This window comes from Artemia franciscana, chromosome 14, assembly GCF_032884065.1.
Source record: "Artemia franciscana chromosome 14, ASM3288406v1, whole genome shotgun sequence".
Classification (NCBI taxonomy): Eukaryota; Metazoa; Arthropoda; class Branchiopoda; order Anostraca; family Artemiidae; genus Artemia; species Artemia franciscana.
Window position 1 is genome coordinate 23,480,187 of NC_088876.1, and position 14,269 is coordinate 23,494,455.

A 14,269-nucleotide genomic window follows, 5' to 3' on the forward strand; every position below is an offset into this window, starting at 1 on the left:
CTTAGATAGATTGGTGCTGCGGTGAATAGTTGGTATTAGTAGTAGTAGTAGCACCATGGAAATAGACTGTAATAGATGTTGCAGGGTACTTGTTTACTGTTGAAGCTTAAAACACGTATTTTATTGATTCGTTGAATGTTTAATTTAATCCGCTATCTTTTTGAAAAAAATCTCAATTTTTTCTGTAGATTATTGCAAATTGACCGTTGTTATTTCAATTCAATTCAATTCAATTTATTATTAAAAAAAAAGCATAACAACAATAATAATAAAGATCCTAGAAGCGAACTTGTTAAGGACCAAAACAATAACAGAAAATTGAAAATGAAGAAGAGAAAAGAAAAAGAAAAGAGAAAACATGGGTAATGCAAGCAAATTGAATAAACATTTAGAGAAATATAATATCAAGATTTTAGTACTTTGTTATATAGCGTCCGAAAACTTGTGGATAGCTCGATACTCGAGGGTATTAAATTCCATTGAAGTATAGATTTATAAATTGGGGGTCGCTGGGCGGAACTAGAGATACACTTGGGGACAATGAAGGAAACTGGTCTTGTTTATTACTGAAGCTTAAAATGTTTCTTTTTTTCTTGTATAGAGCACTTCTGCTGTGGACCTGTCTTGGAATTCAATGTATGAGCCAGGTTTTAGGTTCTTCGACCAGGAACTGGTCGACGCTGCTCGAAGGGGTGATACGCATGTCAATAATTTCTTTCGACTTTTGGCACTTTGCCATACTGTAATGCCAGAGGAAAAGAATGGTAAATATCTTAACCTTTTTATTTTATTTTTTAACTATTTTTATTCAGCTTTTCTGACAAATAGTCTGTTTGTCACTCTGTGAAATTTTTAATGTCATCCAGTTGAAATATTTAGCATTCTCAAATTTGTTTTCTAGAATCTCAATTAAACCGTGATAAATCATTTCAAAACATGTTTGTCTATATAGATACAACTGCATAGATACGAAGAGTATAAACAACTGATTAGAGATTAAACTCAAGCTTGCTTCTGAAAGAAATTAAATAAAATAAAAAACAGGTTTTTTCAACTGAAAGTAAGGAGCGACTTTAAAACTGAAAACGAACAGAAATTATTACGTATATTAGGGGGGTCGCCCCCTCGTAAATACCTCGCTCTTTACGATAAAGTTCGAATTTTGTCCCAATTCTTTAAGAATGACTCCTGAATCACAAAAGCCGTTTAATTAGAATAAATAGCTCTTTTAAAAGTGCTAAAAAAAAACTTTAGCATAAAGAGCGAGGTACTGACGAGGGAGCAACTCCCTTCATATACGTAATAATTTCTGTTCGTTTTAAGTTTTAATGTTGCTTTTTATGTTCAGTTGAAAAAACGTGTTTTTTTTATTTAATTTCTGATCGTTTGTTAGATAATGCTGGAAAGCTGGAAAAATCTCCTTGGAAAATTCTCTTTCCCCATGAGAAATTCCTTCATGGGAAGATCCTCCAACGTAACCCCCCGACTCCCACCAGAAAAATCCCCCCTGAAAATGTATGTATACTTCCCAATAACCATTACTCTATGTAAACAATTGACAAAGCTCATAACTTGCAGCCCTTCCTCTGAGGACGGTGGGGGATTAAGTCATCCTCAAAGACGTAGCTATTTAATTTTTGACTATGCTAAACGAAATGGTTATCCCGCAATTTTGATCAGGTGAATTTGGGGAATCATTAGCGTGGGAGGGGGGCTAGCTGGCTTCCAATATATTTTGTCATTTAAAAAGGGCACTAGAACTTCTGATTTCCGATCAAATGAGCCCTCTCCCGATCTTCTGTGATCACTGGTTCGAAATGATCACCCTTTACGAGAAAAAAAAAAGAAACGACTACGCATCCGGGATCTTTCTTCTTAAAAAAAAAAAAAAAAAAAAAAAAAAAAAAAAACATATTTTTGCACATAGGAGCTTGAAACTTCTACTCTGGTATGCTGAATCTGATGGAGTGATTCTCATTAAGATGTTTTATGGTTTCCTCCCTCTTTTTTATTTTCTCAGGCTGGCAACTTTTGATGGGTACCATTAAATTTAGTGAATTTTACATATTTTGAATAAGTATCAAATTTCGATTCTTTTGATGTATCTATTGTTACCATGACTCTTAGAGTTCCCGCTACTATTGAGCCGGATAATACAAAGAAATATCAGGTTTGATTGAAGTAAAATACACAATTTAATTGAAATCTAAATTTTAATTTATTTAAATTAAGCTTCTTTTAAATTGTTGCAGTTCTGCTGGGTAGCGCTGCATTGTCAGTGACGCCAGTAGCATTTAGTATGCCCAAAGCACTGAAGAGTTTAGTTTTCAGTTCAGTTTTCAGTTTTTGTAAGAAACTCATCAGAGTCTCAACCTCTGTTGTATGAATATGTTATAAACTGTTGTACGTCCTTGTGTCATTTATCATACGAATATGCAATGTGCCAAACATGTATGAATTTAGTAAGGACTAGTGTTTAGCGGTACTGGATTGGCATCATAACGTTGGTGCATCGATATATTTTAAGTCTACTATCTTTTTTCCAGTTATTTAAAATTAATATCTGATATCTTAAAATTTTGCATTATAGAAATAATGAAGATCCCCTATCCGAGCATGTGTTTGACTAAGTATTACATATTTTTCAGTAGACGAAAACAGGATATTTGTACTTTTTCTTAGACCATATTGTCTCTTCATTTACAATTTAAACGAAATGAACATGCAGAGACATGGATATAATTCTTCAATAAGACAATGGAAAAGTGACAAAAAATAATTTTTCTCTAAAAAATAAAATTATGAATATTTTGGCTTCGTGTCCGGAAGCCTTTTTCAAAGGAAAAAAAAGAATAAAACAAAATAACACAAAATAAACAAAACATATAAAGAAAAGGGAAATATAAAAATAATATAAAGGGAAATATAAAGAAAAGGGAAAGCAACATAAACGAAACAGACAAACACAAAAGAGAAACTTGTATTTTCTTCCCGTCCTGCAGGATACTTTAACTTTGTATCACAATTCAAAGATAACAAGGCAACAAAAAGGACAGAATCGGTTGCCTGTTTCCCTACGTAAAGCTGAAATGTTCAAATAAACTTTTTTGCTATTTTTCCATCATCTTATTCAAAAACTATATCCGCTTTTTTATCTTTTAATTTCTTTTTGGTTGTATTTTTGAAAATGTAACTGTGAAACAATTTTTTTTCGATTTTTCTTATGAAAATGACGGAAAAAGCAATTTTTCGATGAAAATACTATAAAATTGCATTTCTGAAATCTAGGGGAATGGGCAAAACAATCTATGGGCAATGGATCCTCTCTGCTTTTCCTTGCCCCCAGTCGACGCGCCTGAAAAGAACGACCGTCGTTATCTATATATATAAAAATAAGTTGTTTGTCTGTGTGTCTGTCTACTGACGTCATGTTTGTGTGTCGACTGACGTCATGTTTGTCGACTGACGAAATAACAGACCGGGACATCGGGACACAAGTGACGACCGGGACACCGGGACATAGGGAATATAAATGACGACCGGGACACTCAAAGAGAAAGCGACCGGGACACAAGGAATGTTCGATTAGCAATCACCATCAACAAAGCACCGGAAAACAAATGACGACCGGGACACAGGGAATATAAATGACGACCAGGACACTCAAAGAGAAATTACAGACCGGGACACCGGAACACAAATGACGACCGGACAAAAATGACGACCGGGACACCGGGACACTGGGAATATAAATGACGACCGCGACACTCAAAGAGAAATTACAGACTGGGACACCGGGACACAAATGACGACCGGGACACAGGGAAACAACAACAACGGGGATGCCGGGGGGCACAGGGGGATATATAAATGACGACGGGGACACAGGGAATGTTCGATTAGCAATCACCATCAACAAAGCTCAAGGGCAATCATTAGAATAATGAGGTATAGATCTGAATACAGATTGTTTTTCCCATGGACAATTATATGTTGCATGTTCAAGAGTCGGTAAACCTGACAATCTATTTATATGCACAGACAATGGGATAGCCAAGAATGTTGTATATTCGCAAGTTTTACGTAGTTAAAAATATATATATATATATATATATATATATATATATATATATATATATATATATATATATATATATATATCATATTCACAGGTGGGACACAGGGACACAACTACAATGGCGCGTAACTAATATGGCACGTAATGACTTACGCGCGCGTGGGGGCTTGTGGGGGGGGGGGGGGGGTTCGAAGCGCCCCCACCAACTAGGTGTTGGGGTGGCGCGAAGCGCCACCCCAACAGCTAGTTTTTTTATAAGGATTTCACCAGTTTATTATCAGGTTTTGGTTGATATTCGGAAATACCGGGATGTCGATGCATCGGTGTTTTCATTTGATTATCATGTATATTTTGATCGTTTAAAATCAAAATCGGACTTCTTCATGTTTTGCATAATAAATATGAGGAAGGACCTCTCACACGAGCATGTCAATATTGAAAAAAAACCACTGGGCTGCCATCTAGTATTTATCAAACAGTTCGTGGTAACAAACTGTAATAAGGAGCGACCCGGCTCAATAGCAACCAAAACTCTAAAAAATGGAATTTTGATACCAATAGCTACATCAAAAGAATTGCACTTTAATGCTGATTTTGAATATATGTTTCAACAAGTTTAATCTTATCAATCAAAAGTTACGAGCCTGAAAAAATTTGCCTTATTTTAGAAAATAGGGACAATCAACCCCTAAAAGTCACAGAATCTTAACGAAAATCAAATAATCAGATTCAGCGTATCAGAGAACCCTATTGTAGAAGTTCCAAGCTCCTATCTACAAAAATGTGGAATTTTGTATTAATTCCACAAATAACGGAAATGAAAAGTTCTAGTCCCGTTTTAAGTGACCAAAAAAATTGGAGGGCACCTAGGCCCCCTCCCACGCAAATTATTTTTGAAAAGTCACGGGATCAAAATTCTGAGATAGCCATTTTGTTCAGCGTAGCGCCCCCGCCAACTAGGTGTTGGGGTGGCGTGAAGCGCCACCCCAACAGCTAGTACGTAATAAAAACATGAGAATATAGAAGTTCTTTACGTAAGCTAATTTGTAAGTTACGTATATCTTTTACTAACAAAAACATTAGTAAAAAATTAAAAATTCTAGTTGCCTTTTTAAGTAACCAAAAAATCGGAGGGCAACTCCGCAACATGCATTGATTCAAAAACGTTCAGAAAATTAAAAAAAAGTGTTTTTAACGGAAAGTAAGAGAGCGACATTAAAACTTAAAACGAACAGAAATTACTGCGTATATTTAAGGGGCTGCTTCCTCATCAACGCCCCGCTCTTTACGCTAAAGTTTTTTTTACTGTTTTAGAAAGTAGAGTTAAGAGAAAGAGTCAAACTTTAGCGTAAACAGCGGGGCGTTGATGAGGAAGCAGCCCCTTTCATATATGAAGTAATCTCTGTTCGTTTTAAGTTTTAATGTTGCTCCTTACTTTCCGTTAAAAAAAACTTGTTTTTTTTTTATTTGATTCACTTAATAAATCCACCATGGTTAAGAAAGATCATTGTCCATTGTAGTCACAATTATAGGGTGGAAATTTATAATACAATATACACATAAGAAGAGCCTATTTTTTATTCAAATTCCAAATGTGGAAAATTAAGTTTGAAGTTACTTATCAAAAGCTAGTAGTATACGAAAATTCGGATAATTGTAGGATGAGAAGTTAACATACTAAAAAGGGACGTGATTTTTTTTATGAAAATTTGAGCTTGGAAATAAACACATCTGAATATCACATATGAAAGGGCTCTATCTACCTTTGAAATCGTATAGCAGCAATAGCCGTAAGGTATTGGGAGGGGGCTTATTCAAACGGAAATAGAAACTTTTAGCGTCCTTCTTAAGCATCAAAAGAGAGAAAACACTACAAAAGTTCTAAACAGGAAAAAAAAGCAACAATAAAAATCGCACCATGAAGTAGCAAATCGCACCAATTTTATTGTAAATTTTAATTGTTCTTTCTGGTTAGTTTAAAAGGATTTATGAGAATCAGACCCGTAAACAGTAGGCTAATTTTTTCAGGATGGGATATATGATTAAAATAAGCAAACTTTTTTCATGATTTGAAAGAGAATGACCAGAAATTCGTAAAACTTTTGGATTTATGGAGCGGGGGCTAGCCTGCCTCCGATTTGTACATCCTTGATGGGGATACATGTCTGACTCTATAAAATGTTCATTTGATACATAATAGCTACAAGATGACCTTTAATTATAAAAAACAATTCTAGGTCGTTTTCGATATATTTAAACTCTTCAATTAATTTTACACTTTGGGAGGGGGAATTTTAACTACTCCCTGAAGGACTGGCATTTAAGATCAATATGTTCCATTTGATCGTAAATTGACTAGACGATGACCTTTTCCTTTTATGTCCTTTCCCTGTAATGGATTTTAGGTCTCTTTCGGTAAATTCAGACCTCTCATAAACTATTTCTATGTGTTTGGGAGAGGAGGGGTACTGATCCTTGCCCAAAAATTAGTATTTAGATCAAAATATTCCATTTAATCGTGTAGTAATTACACGATAACCCTTTCCTTTTTGACCTTTTGTTATAACAGAGCTCTTTCTTTAAATTCAGCCATTTATTGCTCCTTTTTCTCTAAATCCAGACCCTTTTTTTAGTTTCATAAATGGGGGGGGGGGGATGGCTCGAACTTGAATAAAAAAAAATTAGTATTCTAGATACGTGTGTTCTATCTTGTTAACTAGGGTAATACGATGACCTTGTCCTTCTTTGATCATTTCCTTAGATAACCTTGAACTTATAAAAGCTTTTACTGTAATAGCACGCCAGGTCTCTTCTGATTAATTCAGATCCTTCTGATATTTGCTTCATACGCTTGACGGAAGAGGGAATAGGGCTTGACCTTAACTCAGTCTATTACGATTTTAGATCATTTTGTTCTATTGACCACATAATGACTACACCATGATCTTTTCTTTTTGTGACTTTTCGATTATTATATTTTTTAGTGGAACTCAAGAGCTCTTCAATGAATTAAGACACCTCTAAAACTAGTTCCTCGTAGTGGGAAGAGGGGGAGGTGACTTGATGCTTATCCCAAAATCTTAGTATTAAGATAAAAATGTTCCATTTGATTATATAACAGCTACGCAATGACCTTTTTCTTTTGTGATTTTGTTTCCTAAAATGGAACTCCAAGTCTCTTTTGATAAAATCACGATAAAATGATGACTAATTGATGAATTGTTCCTTATATATTCTTTTTCTATTTAGGTTGCTTAGAATATCAGGCACAGTCACCTGACGAAAATGCTCTTGTTGCCGCTGCACGAAATTTTGGCTTTGTATTTAAGGCTCGCACACCAGACACTATTACGATTCAGGTGAGATAGTGTTTTATTTATTCCTCATGTGTTGTGTTATCTTGCACAAAATCATCCGTCTAACGGCTTCTATTATTCCAGCAAGGTCTTAGTAGCTCGTAACCGCCTTCTTGTTATTTCTTATTGGAAAATCATCTCTAAGTAAAGGGTCGTAAGGTTACGCCATCGTACATCAGCGGATGTTTTTATGGGATTTTGTTCATGTGTTACGACTGGGTGTGTTGAAATATTTTCACTGATTTTTTTTTTCTTGTTTTAGCCTATTTTAGACATTTTTGCCAGGAAATTGTGTCTTGTGGTTTTCAGCTGGTAAAGCGAATGGATTTATTGTGTGAAATCGAGATCTTGGTAATTATGACGTCAATATTTCCTTTTTCCTTGTCTACATCCACTACTATTTTGATATGATTTTAGTACTTCATAGCTGCCTCGAGGACGACCTTTTGCATATGTCTTCGCAACCAAATTTATATCGAAAAAATTCAATAAAATGCCAATTTCCTTCAAAATGGCAGCAAAAATCTAATGAAAACTTTCGTTTTCGCAGTTCCTCTACTGTGGATTTCCTGAAAATTGCACATGACAATTGCCTTAATTGTTCGTTCACAATGAGATTTTACGTGCAGAAATTCAGCTAGCATGAATTTGAAACAATCAGATTTTTTTTTATAGAACTTTCTGATTGGCTGAAAAATTGTATGAAATATTCTGATTGATTTAAATTAGTGCTAACTAAATCTCGATATTTGTGAATGGGGTATTACTGACAAAGAATGAAACTTTTGATGTTTGAACTTATAAAAACTACAATAATTACTGTAATTGACTTGATTATAGTCAAGTCAACGATAGTCAACTACCGTAGCTCAGAGTTCGAACGCAATCAGAGGTTTTTTCAAACTTCACTAACTAGCATTATTTGGTTCTGTATCAAAGTTTTGACATTTTAAAAGGTTTTGATACGCAAAAGCTGATATTTTTATATACACAACGTCCAGTTAATCTTATGAATTGTTTTTTTCTTAATTGTTTCAGTCTTTGAAAATATTAAATAACTTGTGTTAAATCCAGTATACACATTAATTTACCTCAGCACTGAACTAGATCTGGGGCTCTAATCTCTTAAAATACTTATTGCTAAGACCCTGTTGCGGGTCCTTCAATGACTAACTTAAACACAGATTTTAAGCTTAATTTCTGTAAGCTTTATTGAAAGCTTTTAAAAATCTTCCGGGGGAGGGGACGTAGAAAAGGTTTGAAAAGGCAAAGTTTTTACCTAAAAGACTAACATTTTATCAGAATTTTGTAGGAATGCGCCCGTTTGGATATTTTTGCTCTTCCGGGACGGCGTGTATTGGCATATTTCAGTGGCGCCCATATTACGAAATTATATGAGATAAATGGGTAAATACATCCAAACGTTTTGTAGTTATGTAGTGCGTGTTGTCTAACTGTAAAACCTCAAGAATAAAAAGCGATAAAAACGAAATTGAAACACAATTTTGACAAATGCTGTAAGAAATTACAAACCCTTTATACCATATAAGCCATTTCATAACGCAGTTCTTTGCGGTTTTTAGTCTAAAATTTCTGTCTATTGGTTTTACCCCACTGAATCGAATGCTGAAGCCCATGAAACAATCGGGTGTTACCATTTTTATTGATCCTAATCTCAAAGGTAATTTTACAGGTAATTTTCTTTCTAACCTAGTGTCCTTCTAAAAATAAAAAAAAAATTAACGGGAATACTCATAACAGTGTATGAGAAAGACAACAAAGAATAAATTAAGGCTTTCTAATGCCATAAAAAAGGCTTTCTTAGACCGCAGTATAGATGCATCAGAGGCAAGAGAGTAAACCTAGCTTTCTTGTGACTTATTTCATAGTCAATAAATTTAAACAGCGGAGAGGATCTGCTGTAATCACCTATAGCCCTTGCTACATAATTATACATAGTGTTTACTGTATATTATATTATACCACACTCTACGGCTATAATGAAAGAAAGTTCAGATGGTTAGTTTGTTTTTGAAAATAGTTGTACTATTTTTGTTCACTTCATTCTCACACATAAAGGTATTATCAGGCATTTTCGTACCTAATACCCCTACCAAAAACCACTTAATAAGCTGTTTTCTAAGGAAGGATCTTAGTTTATTTGAATATACATTACTTTATTGACCTTCCGTTTGAGAACAGCTTAGTAAATTGTCTTTGGTAACTATCTCAGAAGTGTGAATATGCGTGATACTTCCTTTTAGGCGTGAGAGAGATGAATCGAGCTACTCTGTATGTTCAAAAATGAAAGAAATGAAAACACGAATCCTCATAATAGCTTATTATTCAAAAATGTATGCTGTTAATGAACATCCTATGTCCATACACAACATACCAGGGTAAATGATTAGTTTCTGGATACTTTTCTGTGATATTTTAACGAAAGTAGTAGCTACAGATCACAACCTAGGTATCACAGGTCACAACCTAAGACTACAGATCACAACCTAAGTATCATTGATCACAACCTAGGGCTACAGATCACAACCTAGATATATATACAGTCATGCACGTTTGTTTCAGAAATGGGTCACATCACAGTGCCCCGAACAGATTTGGTCAGCTGAGCTATTGATTTTCGTGCATGTCCATCACATGTATGACCAGTCATTGCTGTAAATTCATCATTGTGCCAATGCGGAGGAATAGCCAAAGGAAAATGTGTGACAAATGATGTGTCACATGACTCTTCGATAGAGTAGAGAAGATACGAACTTACATGACTGTATATGCACCTAGGCTGTGCTACGGATGAAAGAAACTTCCTGGAATCAGCTAAACTTTTCAATCCTGGAAATGTCCTGAAAGAAAGTTTGTTCAGAAAGTGACTCTTTACCGTTTTAAAGCTATAATGTGGTATTTCAATTCATAGGCCCATGGTGAAACAGAGGTATATGAGCTTCTCTGTATATTGGATTTCAACAATGTAAGGAAAAGAATGTCCGTGATATTGCGGCGCAATGGAAAGATTCGTCTGTATTGCAAAGGAGCTGACTCAGTTATTTATGAACATTTAAGGCAAGGTGATGAAGAAATGAAGACAAAAACTCAAGAACATCTTAATGTAAGTCCAGTCAGCTTGATTAATAAACCTGGGTTACAAATTTGTATATTTATTCGTCTATTGCTATTTGTTTGTCTATTTATCTTTAAGATAGTATTAGTTAAGTATTATTAACTCTAAGGTGGGGGTTCCTGTCCTGGTTTCCTCCATTATTTGGGTTGGGACAGGGATCCCGTCATTTACTTTTTTATTTTTATTAACTCTAGTATTGTTATAACATTTGAAAATAAAGTTTGAGCTCGCCTTAGCTACAGTTATTCATATTCCAAAATACGATGCACAAGCGACAATTTTGATGGGAGCTGTGTCACGTAATATTCATATTTTTAGAATTCAAAATGGGCGCCAATCAGGAAGACGGAAAAGTATCAAAATGAGAACTTTAATAAATGAAATTAAAAGCGCTAAGGGTGTGCCATTATCGCTAATGGATTTAATATTTTGGTGTGAACGGAGAGAGAGTTGGTAATTACTCTTACCACAGATCGAAATTAATCATTTTATTATTTTCTTTCTTAAAACAAAAGAAAACAACAGAATTTATTCCATTCTAATTATAGTAAGTGGAGAGGGACTGCGATGTTAACCACATTTATAAAAAGTTTTGGAATACAAGTATCATCGTTTTAGAATAAAAGTAATTTAAAATAAGTAGTAATCATTATTGATAAATGACTTCCTGGAAGGCACCCTAAGTATTCTAAGTCAATTCAATATTATACTGGTTCCAAAAGACGTGATCATGGCAGCACTTAGTTGACTGAGAACTTAACCTTAGTGAACAACACTAAGGTGAAATTTAGCATGTTGACCCCTACCCTAAACCCTGTATCCTCCTCTACCTCCAAAGGCACCTAGGTCATGGACAAGGAGTATCCAGTCTTCATGTTGCAACCAATATGCATTTCCACTCCCGATGCAGGAACGTGCTAAGAGAGCTAGACAGGAACGTGCTAGACACTGCTGTTAAAACTAGCAAGTGTCAGCAAGTCCGGTTTTTTATATTATTGAAGTTTCAGCATGAACGGACCTGACTTACTCATAATTTTGAATAATCTCAAAAATAATCTTTATAAGTGGGGATTAATTCTAAATAGTCACAATAAAAATAATTTGCAGCAAATTTCTTGAAGCCATTTTGACTTAGTTGAAATTCTGGCTGAAAGCATTAAATGTGTTCATGCTACCAAGCGTTGTTGCAAGTCTATTCAAGCTGGTATTTCTGATCTAACGCGAGATTCTCTGAAATATCTGTGTTGACAAACATGGGCATTATTTTATTAATCGAGTGACATAAAATCCAGATGTAAAATTTTTACTCTTTGGCTTGTGCTCTACTTCATTTTCAATGTTTAAATCTAGGTTTTACTGTCTCTAAAAATATACGTAAATCATCTGAACCATTCGAGAAAACTTTTAATGCTATATGCTATATATATATATATATATATATATATATATATATATATATATATATATATATATATATATATATATATATATATATATAGAGAGAGAGAGAGAGAGAGAGAGAGAGAGAGAGAGAGAGAGAGAGAGAGGGGGAAAACAAAAATTCAACTATGACTCATTTCCTTAAAGAAACCTGCACACGTGTTAGAATTGATTGTGTATTATGGTTAATGCACAATCAATGCTGAGTTTTTAACACATTTAATGCTGAGTTTTTGGCCGAGTCACGACGTAGGCAATAATGCTCCTAAACCAATGAATCAAATATGAACTTGAACTTGGTAAGCAGGACGGTACTAGACTCTTAATGTCCAAACCGACGGTGCTGATCTCTGTTGTGGTCTTTCAGCCAGGAAGTGCTGGGGGTGCATTGTGGAGATTGATCGAGAAATCTATTAACGTACCTCAGATCGACTGTGGGCCAAGAGCGACTAAACGATTCAGCGTTAATTGGCTTAGAACGCGAAGATTTAGAATCAATCAGTTGGGACGGTATAATTTTGCAGAGCCTAAAATAGGAAAAGTCAGCTTTAAATAAATCGACCATTTCGTTAATAGAATTTGAAAATCTGAAATTTATTTGGGGACGGGGAGGGGGTGCTAACCAAGGTTTTGCCCCGGGGTGGAAGAGATACCGGAACCGCCCCTGCTTAAAGTATATCTTTAGTTTGACAATTTGTATCGTCCCGATAAGGCATTTCACCCAACACATGTAACCTTTTCATTTCGCAAGCCAAAATGAGCAAATGCTTGAAAAATATCTAATCCATTAAGGGAAAAAGTTATGTCCGCTAGCTGAAGCTTACAAAATCAGTTTCTTTAATGGTTTTGATGAAATATGTTTGCCCAGAAATGCTTAGCAACAAACTTGTGTTTATTTTCACTCTAGTCAAGTTACTCAAGTTTCCTAAGCTCTCTCAGTAGAAATGAAAATATTGAACTGTATCTGAAGTATTTTTTCCGATTTTTTTTATGATATATAACTTAACAACATTTACTTTATGCCGGTTGATTCTTTTTTTCATTTCTAAGCGACAAAAAACAGTATATGCAAAAGCACATGCCTTTTCATTAGATAAACAGAAAGGAACAACTAATTAGAACATTTTATTCGTTTAGAAAAAGAGAACTGTTTCCGCCTTCTAAAACCTTGGAAAACATTTTGTTCAATGGCTTTAAAGCTCGTTCACAATGGGATATATTGCTAGCACATACATTTACGTAACACCGAACCTATTCATAATAAGATTTGTCTAAATTCCATAGCTAGATAGAGCCACCCTTAATAGTTCAATTTATAGAACTTTGCCCCTTAGGAAAGCAAAGACAACCCTTGGCATTTGATCGAATGTTTATGGCATTTGGTATTAACCAAGTGACATATAGCAATCGCTAATTCTGTCTGTCTGTCTGTCGGTCCCGGTTTTGCTACTTTAGGCACTTCCAGGTAATCTAGGACGATGAAACCTGGCAAGCGTATCAGGGACATGACCAGTTTAAATTAGAAATAGTTGTTTTCCCAATTTGACCATCTGGGGGGGCGGTTAATTCGTAAAAATTGAAAAAATGAAGTATTTTTAACTTATGAGCGGGTGATGGGATCTTAATGAAATACTTGGAAAATACTTAGAGTGGAGGGATCGGGATGAAACTTGGTGGGAAAAATAAACACAAGTCCTGGATACATGATTGACATAAACGGAATGGATCCGCTTTCTTTGTGGTAGTTGGGGGGGGGGTATTTCTAAAAAAATTAGAAAAAATGAGGTATTTTTAACTTACGAACGAGTGATCGGATCTCAATGAAATTTGATATTTAGAATCATATCGTGGTTCAAAGCTCTAATTTTAAACCTGACCGGATCTGGTGACATTGGGGGGGGGGGGAGTTGGGGGGGGGGAAACCTAAAACTTGGAAAACACTTAGAGTGGAGGGATCGGGATGAAACTTGGTGGGAAAAATAAGCACAAGTCCTGGATACATGATTGACATAAACGGAACGGATCCGCTCTCTTTGAGGTAGTTGGGGGAGGGTAAATTCTGATAAATTAGAAAAAATGAGGTATTTTTAACTTACATACGGGTGATCGGATCTCAATGAAATTTGATATTTAGAAGGATATCGTGTCTCAAAGCAATTATTTTAAATCCTGATCGGATCTGGTGACTTTGGGGGAAGTTTGGGGTGGGGAACCTAAAATCATAGAAAACGCTTAGATTGGAGGGATCGGGATGAAACT

General features: G+C 35.1%; 1 protein-coding gene and 1 long non-coding RNA gene across 2 annotated transcripts in view; one reads left to right on the top strand and one right to left on the bottom strand.

Annotated features, from left to right (window-relative positions):
• LOC136035471 (phospholipid-transporting ATPase ID-like) overlaps positions 1 to 14,269 on the top strand; it is a gene marked incomplete in the record, with an annotated part of 145,321 nt that overhangs the window by 92,742 nt on the left and 38,310 nt on the right. Inside the window, 3 exon segments of the mRNA XM_065717286.1 lie at positions 602 to 764; positions 7,328 to 7,437; positions 10,367 to 10,558. Of these exon segments, the coding sequence (XP_065573358.1) occupies positions 602 to 764; positions 7,328 to 7,437; positions 10,367 to 10,558 (465 nt within the window).
• The window catches only part of LOC136035474 (uncharacterized), a 68,681-nt gene that overhangs the window by 17,261 nt on the left and 37,151 nt on the right, over positions 1 to 14,269 (bottom strand). The window lies entirely within an intron of this gene.